Here is an 18,783-nt window from a genome sequence, read left to right on the forward strand (position 1 = left end):
ATACCACATTCATGCAACACAAATAAATACATTATATACACATACGCATAATTATTCCACTCACCTTGACACAAGGATGATGATTATGCACTTCCGAACTTCAAAGCAATGTACCTAATACATTAAGTACACTTTCAATACACGAACTAGTGGAACTAGCCACATTACTTACACTTGAGCATTTGATGACCCAATTTGTATTAAATAACTCGACTACACAAAAACCGTCCTAAATTGGCCAAGACACATGTCAAATCACCAAAGCTAGTGATTTAAAGTCTACTAACTTAGATCAACACAACTTAGGGTAATTCATACCCATTTCACCCAAACTAGGTCAACATTACTATTTTGACCCATTTCAACGCTTAAACTTACAAACTTGGTCAACTTAACCCATTTACAATTCTTTCAACATTCAATAAGTGTTTAGTGCTTAACGACACAATTAACACTTGCAAATCTCATTTCATTTGACCAAAACTAGTGTCATTACCAACTTTGACCCATCAAAGTTAACCCATTTTGACATAAGTCCCAAAAACATCTTTAATCACTAACGGCTAGTGATTTACTTTCCAAATTACTAATTAACACTTTAATCAAGCTTTTAAATACTCGGTTCATCAATTCTTGACCTCATAACTTAGTTTGACACCAAATCAAGGTTAACACCCATTTGTCATACAAACATGTTCTTATAAACTTCTACACACTAACACACTTACCAACTAGTGATTAAACACCCAAACCATGACCAAATTCATCCTCAAACCCTAAACCCACAATAATCGGGTTTACATACACAATACATAAAGTAAAACCCCCAAATTCATGAGAAATAGGGTTTATAACCCAAACTAGTTCAATCCCTAAATATGAACAAGAATTTTAACAATTAGACTCGGAGTTAGAACATACCAACACTACTACAACGTAGCCGTGAACGAGGAGAACAATTTTAACTCTTGAGACCCGGCCCGAATCACTCTTCTTCTTGCCCAAACCTCCAATTCCCTCTCTAGAACCACTCACTCTCTCTCTAGGGTTTGATATGTGTGAGAGTGAAGAAAAGAGGAGGAAGTGAGTTAGGATAAGGTTTTGGATCAGTTTTGATGACCCCAAACCGGCCCCAAGTGAAAAGACCAAAGTACCCTTCATTTACCCTTTAAAAAAGGCTGAAAAATTGCATCAGACCCATTCGGCGCGCCGCGCCAAATGGTGGAGCGCCGCTCCATTATGCAGGTCAGATTTCAGAAACTCGTTTTGGCCATAACTTTTCGACCGTAGCTCCGTTTTCGATGAATCAAATATCGTTGGAAACGTAATAAGATTTCCTTTCCAATGGTAAGGTTTTGAAACATCAACTCAAACTTTATTTGGGGTCGAAAAGGTACGTACACTTCTTGTTACTCCAAACAACGTCCAGTTTTTCTTCGACGTTCGAGCAATCAACACGTACATGCTTCGTACACTTCATACACACATCGTACACCATAAATACATTATGTGCAATAAATATTTGGGTCTTACAACTCTCCCCCACTTAAACTCGATCACGTCCTCGTGATCTTCGCCACTTAACCAATCCGGACCTACACTCTACGGTCTTTTGACATGTATCCAACTCGATGTCCGCAATAATTCCAATAACGATTTCCATTAATCCGAAGTTTCACCACACGCTATTAATCACTAGCGTGCATTACCGCAACAAGCGATATCCCACGCGCCCAATTTTCAAACTACCCACTTAGGAAATATTGAAAACACCATACATTCCTTCGAGTTCTCTCGGCTACAACTCGCAACAAGCTACATTCCTTCAACGAAGAAATCTCGGTATCGCCCACTAATCACACTAGGGGCACAACTTTCCCATAAATTAATCCGCACACGACCATCCGCCACTGGATTAATCCAGGACGACGATAATACACCATGAGTTAGACGAAACATCAACACTCGACACAGAGTTTCTCCCCTAAACCTTCAACACGACCACACAAAACGGCCCCTAGTACTAGCATGGAAACTATTTGCGTACTAGAATCCTGTCAACGGTGAATTATTACCCCAACAATTCGCAATTCGTCACGCGACCTTCAAAAATATTCACCAACGCCGGGTGAACCCTTCTACCTAAACCGCCCGTTAAGGATGGTCTTGACATTATAATACAACTAACGGGTCGCATTACTAGGGAAAACACCCTCGCAAACAAACAACAACCGCGCGTCTCTATGTGAGACAATCGGAACCGGCACTCCCCACCTCACAATCATCCATAAAGTGGAATAATCTACTGACAATATCCACAATCACGTTTCCCGACAGGGAAAATACAGTACCCACCACCATGCATAACTCGTACTCACTCAACAATACTATCCAAGTTTCGCACCAACCCAAGTTTATATCACGAGAGCACCTGCAACGACAGTTACATTCTCCCACGTCCATCATCTCAAGCTTCACACTTGGTCTCATACCGCACTTGGTACTGCACGACCACCTCATACAAGAAGACTTACGCTTCACTTGACCTAACACCACCGGAGATTCCTTGGGCGGTAGTAAAAACTCCCCCACTTAGGATTTAGCTCCGCATTCTTACCGCAAAGATGATAACATCCCGCGGAACTGCCATTCCACAACACACATGATCATTCCCTTCACTAATCATAAACACTGAATCACTGCAAATTCACTCTAGGCTCTCAGAGCCGTCATACAAAAATTACCAGAGATGTCGTACACGCGACGACTTCGCGCCTTCATACCCCAAATCACAATCGACTGCCTTAATCGTTCGCAAAGCGAACTCCACCAAGTCCCACATACGTCTCTATGCCTAAGCATACGTCACTACGATAAATCAGTCGTGCATCTCAGTCGAGATCACCAGACCATTCACTCAACGAACCTTTACCGACAATTGTTCACTCTCATGGAGAAGAGTGACCAATCTGACACAATAATTGCATCGACCGCAATATCAACACTTCATCCTAATCCTTCGGTTTAACTGACCCTTAAGTCCGTCACCAGCTCACCGGTCGTCTCCACTTGTCTAACACTTAAGAGCAACAAGATTTCGCTCATCCGTCACTTCCCAAGAAGTATTTACCAAAATGCTCTTAAACTTCGACTTTCATAACCGTCGAATTACAATCACACGTCGATCACTATTGTAATCTCCACTGCTTCCAAGGGCATCTCACGGTCACCCTAAGCACAAAGTGATCACACCACTAACGGAGTTTGACATTACACTAGCAGGTATAAAGAGGCACCTGACGCAGTGTCATGCAGACTCCCACCACAATCTACCGAAATTAGAAACTCGATCTTTGGGTTTCATACACCCGACGTCACCCATTTCACCACAACAATGACCCGAAGTCATACCTACCCGAAAAAACCTTACGGTTTATTGTCTTATAGAAAGTTTCTACCGATCACATGCTACCCGCAATTTCCACAAGGCCAAACGATATAGCCTAACGAAACCTTTCATCTAACACTAAAGAGATGCTCGGGAACACCAAGTCTTACTCCCTTTCACACATCGGCGCAACCACTACAACAAGGAATATTCCGTTAGGAATGTTACCCTATAATCTATAACACGCTAACGCACTACATGATCACCGTCACACGGGTCCCACTCCCATGAGTTTAATGACCCAAAGATTCATCGATTCGCCAATTCCAAGGCGACATACAACAAGAATCCTAACGCGATTCTCTAACCACACACTCTACCGAGTGTAACTCAAACTACAATCATTAGACTTGTCGTATTCCATTACGGAATTTAAGTCCTCGTCGCACACACGCACACGTAAATCGGTCATCCTAGTTACGATGGGTAACTAAAACCAATAACAATCTCAACAGTGCACCCACTACTTAGGGTGACTAAGCACGCACCAAACTCGTGAGTTGGCTCACTCACTTAACTAACCGAATCCACCGTAACACTTCTCGACTCGCAACGAACCCGATGTGACTACAAGCACATCACCCGAGACACTAACAACTAGGAACCAATAAAGATTCCTCATTTATCCCGAATCTACCCCAACCATGCCACGTTTCCTCCGTTCGGTACTCGTCATGTCATGCTTGATGTCAAGATACACTTTCGTAATAATGGTGATCGGTCATTATTACAAATGCGTACCTTACCATTTTCACATGTCCACGCAAAGTACCTTACCCGGACTGACGCAACATTCACACAAAATAACACGCGATAACTCCTAGTACCCGAATGACCAACGTCCTTACCGCGAACTTGATCACTCAAAACCGCCAATTATTCGAATCTCTCCAATAGATTCGTCCCTAGGACACCGCACAACTAGATCCCTGTATATATATATACACATATATACAATATAATAATTAATATACACAAGTACACCGCAACACAAGTCAACCTACAACCTAGGTGACTATCACTAACAACATTCAAGTTCGCCTACTTACATTAGGCACTAGTTATCTAAGGCACTAATTTACACACGAAATAAGGCCCCACATAATCACGCTTTGGATAATCACAAGTCCTAGTTAGTCACCTACTCTAAGGCACTAACAAATCTCAAACCGACCCGTATTCCTACAAGTCCCGCAAATAACGCACATCCGTCAAATGTCTAAGACTAGGCACCTATTCCAAGGTCACCTAATTCCCTTAGACTATGCTCTGATACCACTTGTAACAACCCGCCTTCGTTATACCAAAAATACGACAAAAAAAAAATTTATTATTTATTCAGCAAGTGGCGCGGCGCGCCATAATGGCCGCGCGGCGCGCCAAAACAGTCTGTCCGAAAATGTTTTAAATGCGAAAAAGATAGACCTCTTCCCGACATATTTAGACCAAACGCTTTTCACCACACATTCATATGTATAAAACTAACACGAACCAATCATTAAACGAGTTTTTACAAAATGGGGCCCACATTGGCCGTTTTACGACTTTCGTACAAAATACAAGTTTCTATCCCAATTTACATTTAGACGAGTTAGGACTCTAAAACCCAACCCGATACCAAGAGCATAATCGCGGGGACTACCAAATCCCCAATTCGCGTCCGCATATCCGAAAGCTACCCCCATCGAGCCCAAGCGCTCCTACGCAACTAGTCTATCAACTAGCTAGCTTCACAACAATTCCTGTAAAAAGGTAAACAACGAGAGGGGTAAGCTTAACGCTTAGTGAATGCAATAATTATACATACACATATATAATCTACTTACTTGCATCACTTACACAACCTCATACGCGGGATCAATAATTCGACAATCATGCAACAATAATATGCATATACCAATATCCACATTCCACAAGTAGCTAATAATACAATAGCATACGATTCATAATTAAATACTTCAATACATAATTCACATAACCTTGGTTAACCAATTCGAACAAGGGAAACGGTACTTACAAGACCGTTGGAGTTCATAACATCCACTAGTGTTACTTACACACCGCGTAATCACTAGTCCCCCGGGTGATGTCTTGAACACCGCGACTAACTCACCCTTACGACAATGTGGCGTCTTAAACACCGCGACGAATCCACACTTCATTCAAAACAATGAGTGGTGTCTTAAACACCGCGACAATTCCACTCCCATGACACTGTGGTGTCTTAAACACCGCGACAATACCACACGTCAATCATACAATGAGTAGTGTCTTAAACACCGCGACAATACTACTCGTCAATCATACCATGAGTAGTGTCTTAAGCACCGCGACAATACTACTCGTTACCTAGAATGTGGTGTCTTAAACACCGCGACAATACCACATTCATGCAACACAAATAAATACATTATATACACATACGCATAATTATTCCACTCACCTTGACACAAGGATGATGATTATGCACTTCCGAACTTCAAAGCAATGTACCTAATACATTAAGTACACTTTCAATACACGAACTAGTGGAACTAGCCACATTACTTACACTTGAGCATTTGATGACCCAATTTGTATTAAATAACTCGACTACACAAAAACCGTCCTAAATTGGCCAAGACACATGTCAAATCACCAAAGCTAGTGATTTAAAGTCTACTAACTTAGATCAACACAACTTAGGGTAATTCATACCCATTTCACCCAAACTAGGTCAACATTACTATTTTGACCCATTTCAACGCTTAAACTTACAAACTTGGTCAACTTAACCCATTTACAATTCTTTCAACATTCAATAAGTGTTTAGTGCTTAACGACACAATTAACACTTGCAAATCTCATTTCATTTGACCAAAACTAGTGTCATTACCAACTTTGACCCATCAAAGTTAACCCATTTTGACATAAGTCCCAAAAACATCTTTAATCACTAACGGCTAGTGATTTACTTTCCAAATTACTAATTAACACTTTAATCAAGCTTTTAAATACTCGGTTCATCAATTCTTGACCTCATAACTTAGTTTGACACCAAATCAAGGTTAACACCCATTTGTCATACAAACATGTTCTTATAAACTTCTACACACTAACACACTTACCAACTAGTGATTAAACACCCAAACCATGACCAAATTCATCCTCAAACCCTAAACCCACAATAATCGGGTTTACATACACAATACATAAAGTAAAACCCCCAAATTCATGAGAAATAGGGTTTATAACCCAAACTAGTTCAATCCCTAAATATGAACAAGAATTTTAACAATTAGACTCGGAGTTAGAACATACCAACACTACTACAACGTAGCCGTGAACGAGGAGAACAATTTTAACTCTTGAGACCCGGCCCGAATCACTCTTCTTCTTGCCCAAACCTCCAATTCCCTCTCTAGAACCACTCACTCTCTCTCTAGGGTTTGATATGTGTGAGAGTGAAGAAAAGAGGAGGAAGTGAGTTAGGATAAGGTTTTGGATCAGTTTTGATGACCCCAAACCGGCCCCAAGTGAAAAGACCAAAGTACCCTTCATTTACCCTTTAAAAAAGGCTGAAAAATTGCATCAGACCCATTCGGCGCGCCGCGCCAAATGGTGGAGCGCCGCTCCATTATGCAGGTCAGATTTCAGAAACTCGTTTTGGCCATAACTTTTCGACCGTAGCTCCGTTTTCGATGAATCAAATATCGTTGGAAACGTAATAAGATTTCCTTTCCAATGGTAAGGTTTTGAAACATCAACTCAAACTTTATTTGGGGTCGAAAAGGTACGTACACTTCTTGTTACTCCAAACAACGTCCAGTTTTTCTTCGACGTTCGAGCAATCAACACGTACATGCTTCGTACACTTCATACACACATCGTACACCATAAATACATTATGTGCAATAAATATTTGGGTCTTACAGTTTAGATTTAGGATTTAGATTGAGTTTTTAACACGAACGGTTTAGAGTTTAAGGTTTAGGGTTTAGGGTTTGGTGTTTTGGGTTTATGGAATAAACCCAAAACACCATAAACCCAAAACACCAAACCCTAAACCCTAAACTCTAAATCGGGCTAAATTTTACTTCACAAAATATGGAAAAAAAACGTTCATATTCTTCACGAACAATATTATCTTGAATGTTATTTTTGTTGATCATTTTTCTGCCTAAATAATAACATTCATCACGAAGTGTCTCTTCTAAATGTTCATATTTTCGTGTGATCTTGATGCCGGAAAAAAAAAATTCAAAAAAAATGGAAAAAAAATTTTTGCTTCCCCCCGCTTCCTCCCGATTGGTTACTTCCCCATTGATCCTGCCCCTATATATATATATATATATATATATATATATATATATATATATATATATATATATATATATATATATATATATATATATATATATATAGTGTTTCTATTTTATTAAATAGTTTGTACCAATTATCGATATACGTCTTATTTTATTGATGGGGTATTCTCAGGTCTTTCCTCTTGAAATATAAACAAAAACACAAATATAGTGAATAATTACTTTATTTCTTATTATAAATCAATCACCTAATTTTTTACTTATTACAAATCAACATAATTATATTCCACTATGTACCAATCTTTCTTCCATTATGTTTCAATCCTGTATTCAAGTAAGATTAAATTCAAAAATCAAATTATATAACCCCACAAACACAATCTCAATTCGAGCCCTAGCCTAACCCCAACCCCTCATTATAGTAATAGGATCTCAGTAAGTTTTCAATTTTCTTCATGAGTTTAAATCAATCGTCATTACCATCATGTTTCTGCTCGAGCGATATAATATGGCAGTGACATTATTGATTTGATGCAGTTCGCAAGTCACATTATTATTTTGATGCAAATCTTTGTACATAGATGCGGTCTAAATAACATTACACTTACCTAAATTAGTTACATTCCTTAGGTGGAAAAATAAGTAGATGCACAACTCTTATTTGCATAAGCAATTTGTTTATGTATCTTTATCTTTGTTTATGTATTCTTGTTTGATTTTTTGGTTTTTATATATTTATACTATTTGCACCTTCAATTTCTAATTCTACAACTTTTTATTCTATAACTTTTTATTCTACATTTTGAATTTTAGACTTTTGAGTTCAAATCAAAAAAATTTCAAACACTACATTATTAATGTTTCAACTTAAGTTCGAACATTTATTATTCTGTGTTCGAACACTTTTTTTGTTCGAATTCAGCTTTTTATTCTACATTTATTAGTTCGAATAAAATAGACAGAGTTCTAACAAGACTCTAACCCGCACTACCGGAATTTTAACATGTTCTTAACCTTATTTGAACGGTTACATGTAACATTCTATGAGCATAATTCCTAACATCTCCCTCGAGCCATCAATACGGGCTAGCCCGATGATTGTGGGTCAACGTTTAACCATCTATAATGAGATTATCATCTCACATTGGAGTTATTCACGGTACACCGGACCGAAGACTTGGACTCGAATGACACTTAAATTCCCCTCAATTGTTGACAAAGTGTAGACTGAACCCTAAGGATCAAAGCTATGCTTGATCAGCGCTCATGGGTTCTCTGAGTTCTCTTCTATTAGGAGTTCTCAATCATCATCATCATCATCTCTCTCTCTCTCTCTCTCTCTCTCTCTCTCTCTCTATCTCTCTCTCTCTCTCTCTCTCTCTCTATATATATATATATATATATATATATATATTCATAATCTAAATTACTATGTTCACCAAACATATAAATTATAAAGTTTTATAGTCATACTTATTAATGCATTGGTTATGGGATAGCGTAATTTGAATAGTGAAAAAATCAACTCTTATATTATATACTCCGTATATTAAATAAAAGAAGAACAAATATCACTATAATCTACAATGTGATAGAATCATGAAGGGTATATTGAAGCTTTTGTGTTCCTTGAATTACAGGCGTAGAATTGCAACTCAGATATTCCTTCCTTACGAGCAAATATTATACAGTATTTTTTTATGTTTTACATTTATATTATATTAACTAACATATGATATGATTTTTAATTATAAAAAAGAATAATAGATATTCTGTCTGTGCACACAATAATTCACACTTTCAAGACCCTAGAAAAAGTTGCATGGTGAATTGAGTGATACGAACACGAATTCGATCATTTGAATATATGCATATGTACGTACTACTTTTTATTAGTTTTTAACTAGAAGAACAAATAGAGAATGTTTCGGTATATGCCTAGCAATTAATTACTCCTTAATTTATTTCAATTTTCTTTAAGAAATTAAGAATCATTAAATTAAAGTTCGTTATTATATATAAAAACTGTTCAATAAATAAAGTCTTGATCGAACCGTGTGTTGTAGCTCATATGGTAGTGGTCTGCCTCTCTTAGCGGGATGTCAGAAGTTCGACTCCCGTGGGATGCAACATTGCACACAACTACACAAGTTTACCCTTTTACCCTTAAATTCTATCCAAGAGTGCATTCCGCACATCGCGTTGCGGAGGCAATGGAGGAGGGGGGTTTTATCGTCCATGCCCTCGAATTGGGCCGAGTTTTCTTTTTGGCAGCAGTTGGGACATGTTATGCAACTGCGAGAGATGAACGCGTGGTGGTTAAGTCCCTCTGGATAATCCCGTACTGTTGTTAAGAAATGAATAAAATAAAGTCTTGATCGCACCCTATATCAGTGATTAACCATAATTTAATTTTAAATTTTAACCATAATTTAACCCTATATCGAGATTTGATCACTAATATATAACTGGTATTAAGTATTTTAATTTTAATATCTAATAAATGTAATTGAATTTTGGGGGTAAAACAATAAAAGAGCAAAGAAAGAGTTATTAAGGAAATAGCTAGGTGAAACTTTATATGAAGGATAGAAATGCATGTTGTTGGATGTAAACACATGCATATTATTATAAAGTTAAAGGAGGAAGAATCATCTTTAACATTTGATTTAAAAAATTACTGAATTTCTTTTACAATTACACACACAATAACGATTTTCACCTCAAAACACTAAACTTTCTTTCTCCCAAAATACTTCCTTTCTCTCTGTCTCTAGCTTGTTATCTAGGAGAGGTCTCACTCTAATTTCTATTTTTATATGAGATCTAAAGATCTCTTTCTTTTTTGTTACTCGGTATATCTTTAAAGTAACAAATAGAAAGCAATGCTATTAATGAACAGAGTAACGTAAAGAATGAGATGGTTGATGTACATCAAAAGGTTCAAATCGATCGATCAAGCACGGTCGAAAGAAAGTTTTAGATCAATCTTTGTGAAATAGTGTAAAGTGAGCAACTCTAATGAGTTGATGAAGAGGTATTTAACATATGTTTATAGTAATGAGAACCATATATTTAGCCTAAGTGATTAAAAAAACCATGTAGTACAGTTGCCCAATGAAGCACACCACCCGAGTTTAATTTCTGGCTATGTCAAATTGTTCAAAAAGGGAGTGTAACTAGAGGGTGCGCATAATGCTCAATTCACCCGATACCAGGTCTCGTGCTCGGGGAACTTGATTACCCGAGGTTTTACCTTCTATGGAGAATCAAACTTTTGTTGTTAATTATATAACTCCTGTAATGTGGTTAAATAACTAGGTCTCTGGTTAAAAGTTAATCAGCAACACATTTTAAGATGACAAATAAAATAATTGTTGTAAATAGTTACTTAATATACCCGATCAGACCGCATACACATGAGTAGAATATAACTATGGACTCATCAAATAAACTAAGAAAAATCTCATTCCTATACTTTGTAGTAACAATTAAAGGACCTAAAATTTGCTCATGGTCCAGAAGCTATTGTACAAAACACAAGACCCTTGCGATATTATGTCACACAAACAACCCTTGATTCCTTCTCTTCTCACATCCCACATAAAGATTTCATTTTTTTAACCTTTGTTCTTTGCAAGAAGTTACCATCTCTCTCACACACACATATCCCACATTTATTCTCTCCGGTCCTCACACCTTAAAAGAAGATGATCCCCCTCTTGATCCTCCTTGTGTTCACAAATCCTTCTAGCTACTCTTTCTCTCTCTAGTAAGCCCTAGAAAAAAAAGAAAGTTATTTTTCAGGGGATAATCCTCTTTCTTATCTTGTTCAACTTTGTTCTAGCATATGCACAAACACTATTCAATTCCTTCTTTATACATTTAGGGTTATATCTTATACATAAGATGATGGTGCCGGCTTCTGAATTAAGTCTTGAATGCAAACCCCATAGCCACTCCATGCTTCTAAAAACAATCGGCGAACAACAACAACAACAATTAAGTAACGGAAATGATCAGATACAAAAGCTTGAAGAGTTCCTCTGTCGACTTGAAGAAGAAAAACTCAAAATCGATGCTTTCAAACGCGAACTTCCCCTGTGCATGCAACTCCTTACTAATGGTATCATCTTTATTATCACATCTCATTAGTCTCAATTTTGGTTTGATGCATATAAATGCACTATATATTCATGCCTAATAGAAATAGAATTGTATGTATGAATGTTATATGGACATTATTCGTCATTACTAATTAGAAAAAAGGTGTTGCCTAATTAAATTGATATATATGAAACCATATCTGAATAATATTATTGATTTGTTTTTTAAATTCTATTGTTATGGTTATTTTTATTTTTATTACACTTTATTATACCATAAAATTAAGATCCAAATATTTATGTTTAGGTTATCAGGAGAACATCTTTAACCTAAAGCTAATAACATGTGATTGTCTAATCTTTTGTCTTTTGCTTTATATATGTGCTTATGTAACTTTAAATATATTATTTTTACTTCAAGTTTTCAGATCATTCCAAAGTAACACATGATTTAATACTAGCTTATGTTCCTCTATTCCAGATTCAAATTAAATTAGAAACCTTTTTTTAATTCTTTAAAGATAATTTTATCTTACTTTTGTTTCAATCTCGGTCTAAATTATGATTCTTTTGTTAGCCATGGAGACATCAAGGCAACAATTACAAACGTACCGTGCTAATCAAGGTTCACCCGTACTCGAAGAATTCATACCTATGAAGAATTCGAATGAAGGATCCGAAAAGGCATCACTTTTAAGCATTGATAACAAAGCAAATTGGATGACTTCTGCTCAACTGTGGAGTCAAGCTAGCAATACCACAACCACCACAACCGGAATTGATAACAATAATCATGCAAAAACCAGGCAAAATTCAACAATACTAACAACACCAAATGAAACCGATATTAATTTCAATACGAAACAAAGAAATGGTGGAGCATTTCTTCCATTCGCGAAAGAGAAAAACTCATCATGCCCTAATCAAGCTTTAGTTTTGCCCGAATTAGCACTTTCTTCAGGTGATAAGGATGTTGATCAAGGAGAAAATAAGACTAATTGTCTAAGAGATAATAATTCTATCAAAGGTGTTAATGTTGATGTTGTCGAAATTCAAACCAACACAACCACTTCCACTGCCACCCCCACCGGAGCTAACACTACCACGGCCTCTCAGACGCATAGGAAGACACGGCGGTGCTGGTCACCGGACCTCCACAGGAGATTTGTTAATGCTCTTCAAATGTTAGGAGGTTCTCAAGGTATATTTTTTAAAAAATTCCAAGTAATAAATTATTAATTTTCAATTAATTTTCATTTTATGATATTATTTCATACGAGTAATAATTTTGTGATGATTAATAAATGATTATATTTGGAAACAATATCACAGTTGCCACTCCTAAACAAATCAGAGAGCTCATGAAAGTTGACGGTTTGACCAATGATGAAGTCAAAAGTCATTTACAGGTCTCTTTCTTTCTCTTTTTTTATACTCACTCACTCACAACACAAACATGCAATAAGTGTTTGTACCTTCATATTCTTTTATCTTGTTGTACAAAACAGACAATGATTCTATGTTGCAAGTACAAGTCTCAACAAACCGAAACTTCTTTTGTGTGTGTTTCTAATATTATTTTAATTTCTGTATAGTAAATTTTAGTACATGATATTTTACATAAATACAAGTGTTATTTTGTAATAGTGGTGATTAGAACATGGTTTTAGAGCCTCAAATCAAAATTAATCTATTATGAATTTGCATTTTAAATTTCTAAAATCACAACTACTGTGTTTAAAAAAAATATTCCTCTTCCACTTATTCGTTTAACATTTAACTCATATATACATGACAAATTTTTAGAGTTTAATATCGTATTATCTTTTATAAAGTATAATAACACTAACATATGTATTTTTATGACATTTATACAGAAATATCGACTACATACAAGAAGACCAAGTCCAAGTCCACAATCTGCAGGCAATAACACTCCACAGTTGGTGGTTCTCGGCAGTATATGGGTCCCACCAGAATACGCCACTGCAGCCGGAACACAAACCCTTTACACGACTCACTCTAACAATACCAACCAACATTACTGTACACCACAAGAATATTACCCTACTGCTGTCCTACCTCCACCACAACCGCTACACCACCATCACCAAAACAACGGAAACAGGAACAACCAAAATTACATGTACAAGCCCTCTTCCCAAACTACACAAAGTTTACCAGAATCCAACGGTAGAGGCGGCACCACCACAACAGGCGGCAACCGGTCGGAGAGCATCGAGGACGGGAAGTCGGAGAGTGGCGGCAGTTGGAAGGCGGAGAGTGGTGGTGAAACGAAGGTGTTGATGGTAAGAGAAGAATGTGAAGAAAGCAATGGAAGTGAGATTACATTGAAGTTCTAGAGTTAATTAAATTAAACAACAATTAACTAATTATTTAGTTATAATAATTGTTTAACTATTTAATTACTATAAGTTATTACAGTACTATATATTGTTATGAAATCAGTTACTCGTATTAAGATTTTAGATATAGTGTGAAGGGTAAAAAGGGCATAATGAGAAAGTGACTGTTTGTTTGTTTTCCTTCCGATCACATTTGTATGCTTTTTTTGAGATTTCTAATGATTAAAGTACAAATATTGGACCATATACATGCCTTTTTATTACGTAGATGAAAATAATTACTTGTATTCACACTACATTGATAAAAAGATGTACCGTTAAATGTTATTGTAATTCTTCTTTTGCTTTATGTTATTTCAAAAGAAGCGGCTTTATGTAACAATATAAAGCCTTGTACCTGACAGTTCAATACACATCTATAGTTCTAGTATTTGGCAAAAAAAAGAAAAAAAAAAATGTTAAAAGGAAATAATAATAATAACAATGAATATATGGATAGTGATGATGACCTATCTTTCTACATGAGAGGTAAGATGTTCGACTCCACTCGATATAAACTTTTCTTTGTTGTTACCCACACATTTCATGAGTCTCGTAAGTTACGAACGTCTTGCGTTTGAATTTCATCCGATAGAGTTTTACACACGCGATGTCTGTATGGATTCGTTGCGTGTATTTCTGTTTCTTCATGTGGGACAAAACATGAATAATAACAATAATAATAATAATTTCATATCGCTTACAGGATATGAAAGATATAGGATAAACTTTAATGAACCAAAAAATGAAAATATATAAAACAAAGATATAGGATAAACTTTAATGAACCAAAAAATGAAAATATATAAAACAAGTCCCGAGAAGCCTTTCTTGCTTTCTTCAGAATACCGTCACTTTGTTTCTTGGACATGACAAATGACAATTATATATTCAACCAACCTCCACAACCCACAAAAAGCCCCAACCTGACCCCTACACCAAAACAAGCTTAGTTTGTTACGAGTATATTTTTAGAAAGAAAAGTTACACACAGATATTTTTAGGAATATCTAAATAATGATCTTTTTGTTTGATTTGTTATGTGACTGCCATCAATATAATGTAACACACGACTAAATTCAAAATTTACTTGAAACTAAATAGTACTCCGTAAATATCTACAGCAAAACAAAACATGATCGAGTTTGTTTAATTGCATTCGCGGTTACAAGGACAAGTTTTATAGGAGTCAGGTCCTAATTTTGAATAAGAATTGAATTGAAATTTACACCATTTGTTGTGCAAATGTTAAAATTGTAGTGTTGTAGAGTAGTATGAGGAATTATGCTGACGTAATAGTGTTGTGAGTAGGAGAAGACACTATGGTAAATGTTGTGTTGTTGAGTGATGTGGTAAAATGTAAATGATAGTCTAGTAAACTTATTATAATAATGTATTCGAAAAAAAGAAATTATGTGACTAGTTGATAATCGTTGTTTTCCCCATGGTGCCCCTACAACTCTCATAAGCTAAGAGCCAAGTTGTGCTTTCATAAGGCAAGTTTGTGCTAGTTGTTGTTCCCACATAGACAACGCACAACAAGTGATCTTACAGCATTGAGTTACGTATGTTTAGACTTTTAAATCAACTAAATTAAAGACTGTAATTATTAGATGTGACCAAAATTGAAAAGGTATGTAGAATTCAAAAAATTAACAATTACTTCACAAGAGTTCTCATATTCAAACCTAACTAGCATGATCTTTGAGTGTCAAGGAAAAGATTCGAAAATGGTTATTGAATAACTCACTTATGCGGTGTACATCTGATTAAAGTTATTATCATTCTCTTGATAGCCTGAACAAAAAAAATTATTTATTTACCCGTTTACACTTATTAAATTTGACACCCCAATCATATCTTCAACTCCGTCAATGAAGGAGATTATGATAAAATGAAGCTGTAATCTAAATGTAAGCTTTAGTCACAATTACATGAGAGGTATAGAGGATTAGTTATGTGTGTGAAAATGATGGTGTAGGGAAGTGGTTACAAATGAGGGATTAAACTTAACTTCTAAGCTAGAATAAAGGTATTAATATTAATAATACCTCTAAAACACTAACATATATCATCTATTATTTTTTTAAGCATGACAATCTTTCCTTTGGATGTGATTTGTACTTTGATCTCTAGTCTTTGAACTTTCAGGGGAGACTTGTTATAAGGCTTGGAGTTGTCTTTGGTGAGATGTAATTAGATATATCTTCTTGAAATATTTTGATTGAGGTCTTGAATTGTGAAATCTTGATTTGACGAGAATTCTTCTTTTGAAAATTCTCATAACCTCTGAAGAATTGAAGTCTTTGTGAATTTAAGTTAAATAGTTTATGTGTAAATGAACTTGTTGGTTGATGTTGTGTCATGTCGGGACATTGTTAAAAACTTCTTCTTTTGAGAGTTTTTTTCACTTTGAGAGGCACTTGTGTTTATAGTGATCAAATTGTGTTCTTAAAGAGATTTCGTTCATCTTGAATATCTCTTTGTTGAGTTTTATCTTTCAAATTTATTTGTATTAAAGTGATGTTGAGAGAAAGCTTTGTAGGACGGAAATTGGTGTTTGATATTCTCTTGATCCCCCTTAAATTGATGCATTCTCTCTCCCCACCCCCTCCCCCTCCCCCCCCCCCCCCCCCCCCCCTTCGATAGGCCATAGGATTGTTCCTTTGAGTGTTAGTGACTTGATTTGATCTTCAAAGTGTTAATGCTGAAGCTTGCTTGATTAGTAGTCTTGTTTATTGTTGTTAATTTCTTTAAAGATCTTGATTTGGTATTTTGTTTGCCGATGGTTATTGAAGGAGACATTGTTTGTCATCACACAAAATCACTTATTGAGTGAGTATCAATTTAGTTTTTTCTTACATTCATAATGTGTTTATGAAGCAATTACATCATAAAGATATTATTGTTACGATGACTTGAACCATAGAAGCAAGTAAGTAGAATCGGTTTTAAAGGAATGTGCCAACCACAACTAATCGGTGTGTTTTAGGATAACGGCACGGTAAAATTATTTTGCTCTATAACAAAACCATTTTTGTGACCTAGGATAGTTAGAGCACAATAAAGGAGAATTTTGGGTAAAGATTAGTGTGTCATCCACGGCAATCCCTTATTGTTTAGGACTACGACACCCACGGTACAATTATGATGTTCTAATATAACTATTTATGTGACCTAAAATATGATGCACACCATAAAGGAAAAAGGGTAAGTTGAATTGTGTCATCCGCAGTTCATCATGGTTTAATGACGAGCGACGCGGTGTAAGTGTCAAATGTAGAGACCCGTCCTAATCCATCCGGACGAAGTCCATATCGATTATAAACGATTCAAAACAGTTGATTACATTGCGAGGTACTTGACCTCTATATGATATATTTTACAAACATTGCATTCGTTTTTGAAAAGACAATCTTTCATTACATCGAAAGTTGACGGCATGCATACCATTTCATAATATACCTATCTATAATTGACTTAATAATAATCTTGATGAACTCAACGACTTGAATGCAACGTCTTTTGAAATATGTCATGAATGACTCCAAGTAATATCTCTAAAATGAGCAAATGCACAGCGGAAGATTTCTTTCGTACCTGAGAATAAACATGCTTTCAAGTGTCAACCAAAAGATTGGTGAGTTCATTAGTTTATCATAAATAATCATTTCATAACTTTTAATAGACCACAAGATTTCATATTTCCATTTCTCATAAACAAACGTCCCATGCATAGAGACAAAAATATCATTCATATGGATTGAACACCTGGTAATCGACATTAACAATATGCATAAAAGAATATACCCATCATTCCGGGATCCTCCTTCGGACATGATATAAATTTTGAAGTACTAAAGCATTCGGTACTTTGGATGGGGTTTGTTAGGCCCAATAGATCTATCTTTAAGATTCACGTCAATTAGGGTGTCTGTTCCCTAATTCTTAGATTACCAGACTTAATAAAAAGGGGCATATTCGATTTCGATAATTCAACCATAGAATGTAGTTTCTCGTACCTGTGTCTATTTTATAAATCATTTATAAAATTTGCGCATGTATTCTCAGCCCAAAATATATATTGCGAAAGCATTTAAAAAGGGATTAATGAAACTCACCTAATGTATTTTGTAGTAAAAATACATATGACAACATTAGACAAACTAAAAAATGCAGGGTTGGCCTCGGATTCACGAACCTATATCATTTGTATATATATATTAAAATATAAAATCGTATTCGAACAAGTTTATATATTATAACTTGAATTATATATTATACTTATTTAGTTTGTGTATATATTTTAAATGTTTAATATTTATATATTTCGTTATATTAATATATTTCTATATATATATATGCTTAGTATTATATGAAAATATTCTTAATTCGTTATATATAATTATTTATATAAATAATGTTATTATAATTGGTAGGTGATATATAAACTATTAATATGATTATAATATATGTATTAAGTATATTTTAGATACAAAATATTTATTTGTAACGAAAAT

General features: G+C 35.5%; 1 protein-coding gene across 1 annotated transcript; it reads left to right on the plus strand.

Annotated features, from left to right (window-relative positions):
- Positions 1 to 11,501: 11,501 nt before the first annotated feature.
- LOC139890530 (myb family transcription factor EFM) lies at positions 11,502 to 14,468 on the plus strand. The gene is made up of 4 exons (XM_071873408.1): positions 11,502 to 11,878; positions 12,436 to 13,059; positions 13,191 to 13,267; positions 13,736 to 14,468. The coding sequence occupies exons 1-4, from the start codon at positions 11,662 to 11,664 to the stop codon at positions 14,219 to 14,221; spliced, it is 1,404 nt and encodes a 467-aa protein (XP_071729509.1). The 5' UTR covers positions 11,502 to 11,661; the 3' UTR covers positions 14,222 to 14,468.
- The last annotated feature ends 4,315 nt before the right edge of the window (positions 14,469 to 18,783 follow it).

This window comes from Rutidosis leptorrhynchoides, chromosome 2 (genome assembly GCF_046630445.1).
Source record: "Rutidosis leptorrhynchoides isolate AG116_Rl617_1_P2 chromosome 2, CSIRO_AGI_Rlap_v1, whole genome shotgun sequence".
NCBI classification, from domain to species: domain Eukaryota; kingdom Viridiplantae; phylum Streptophyta; class Magnoliopsida; order Asterales; family Asteraceae; genus Rutidosis; species Rutidosis leptorrhynchoides.

Coding starts and splice junctions, on each gene's coding strand:
- LOC139890530 (XM_071873408.1), top strand. CDS start 11,662: ATGATGGTGCCGGCTTCTGAATTAAGTCTTGAATGCAAACCCCATAGC. Junction 11,879..12,435: donor CATGCAACTCCTTACTAATG/GTATCATCTTTA, acceptor TTCTTTTGTTAG/CCATGGAGACATCAAGGCAA. Junction 13,060..13,190: donor AATGTTAGGAGGTTCTCAAG/GTATATTTTTTA, acceptor ACAATATCACAG/TTGCCACTCCTAAACAAATC.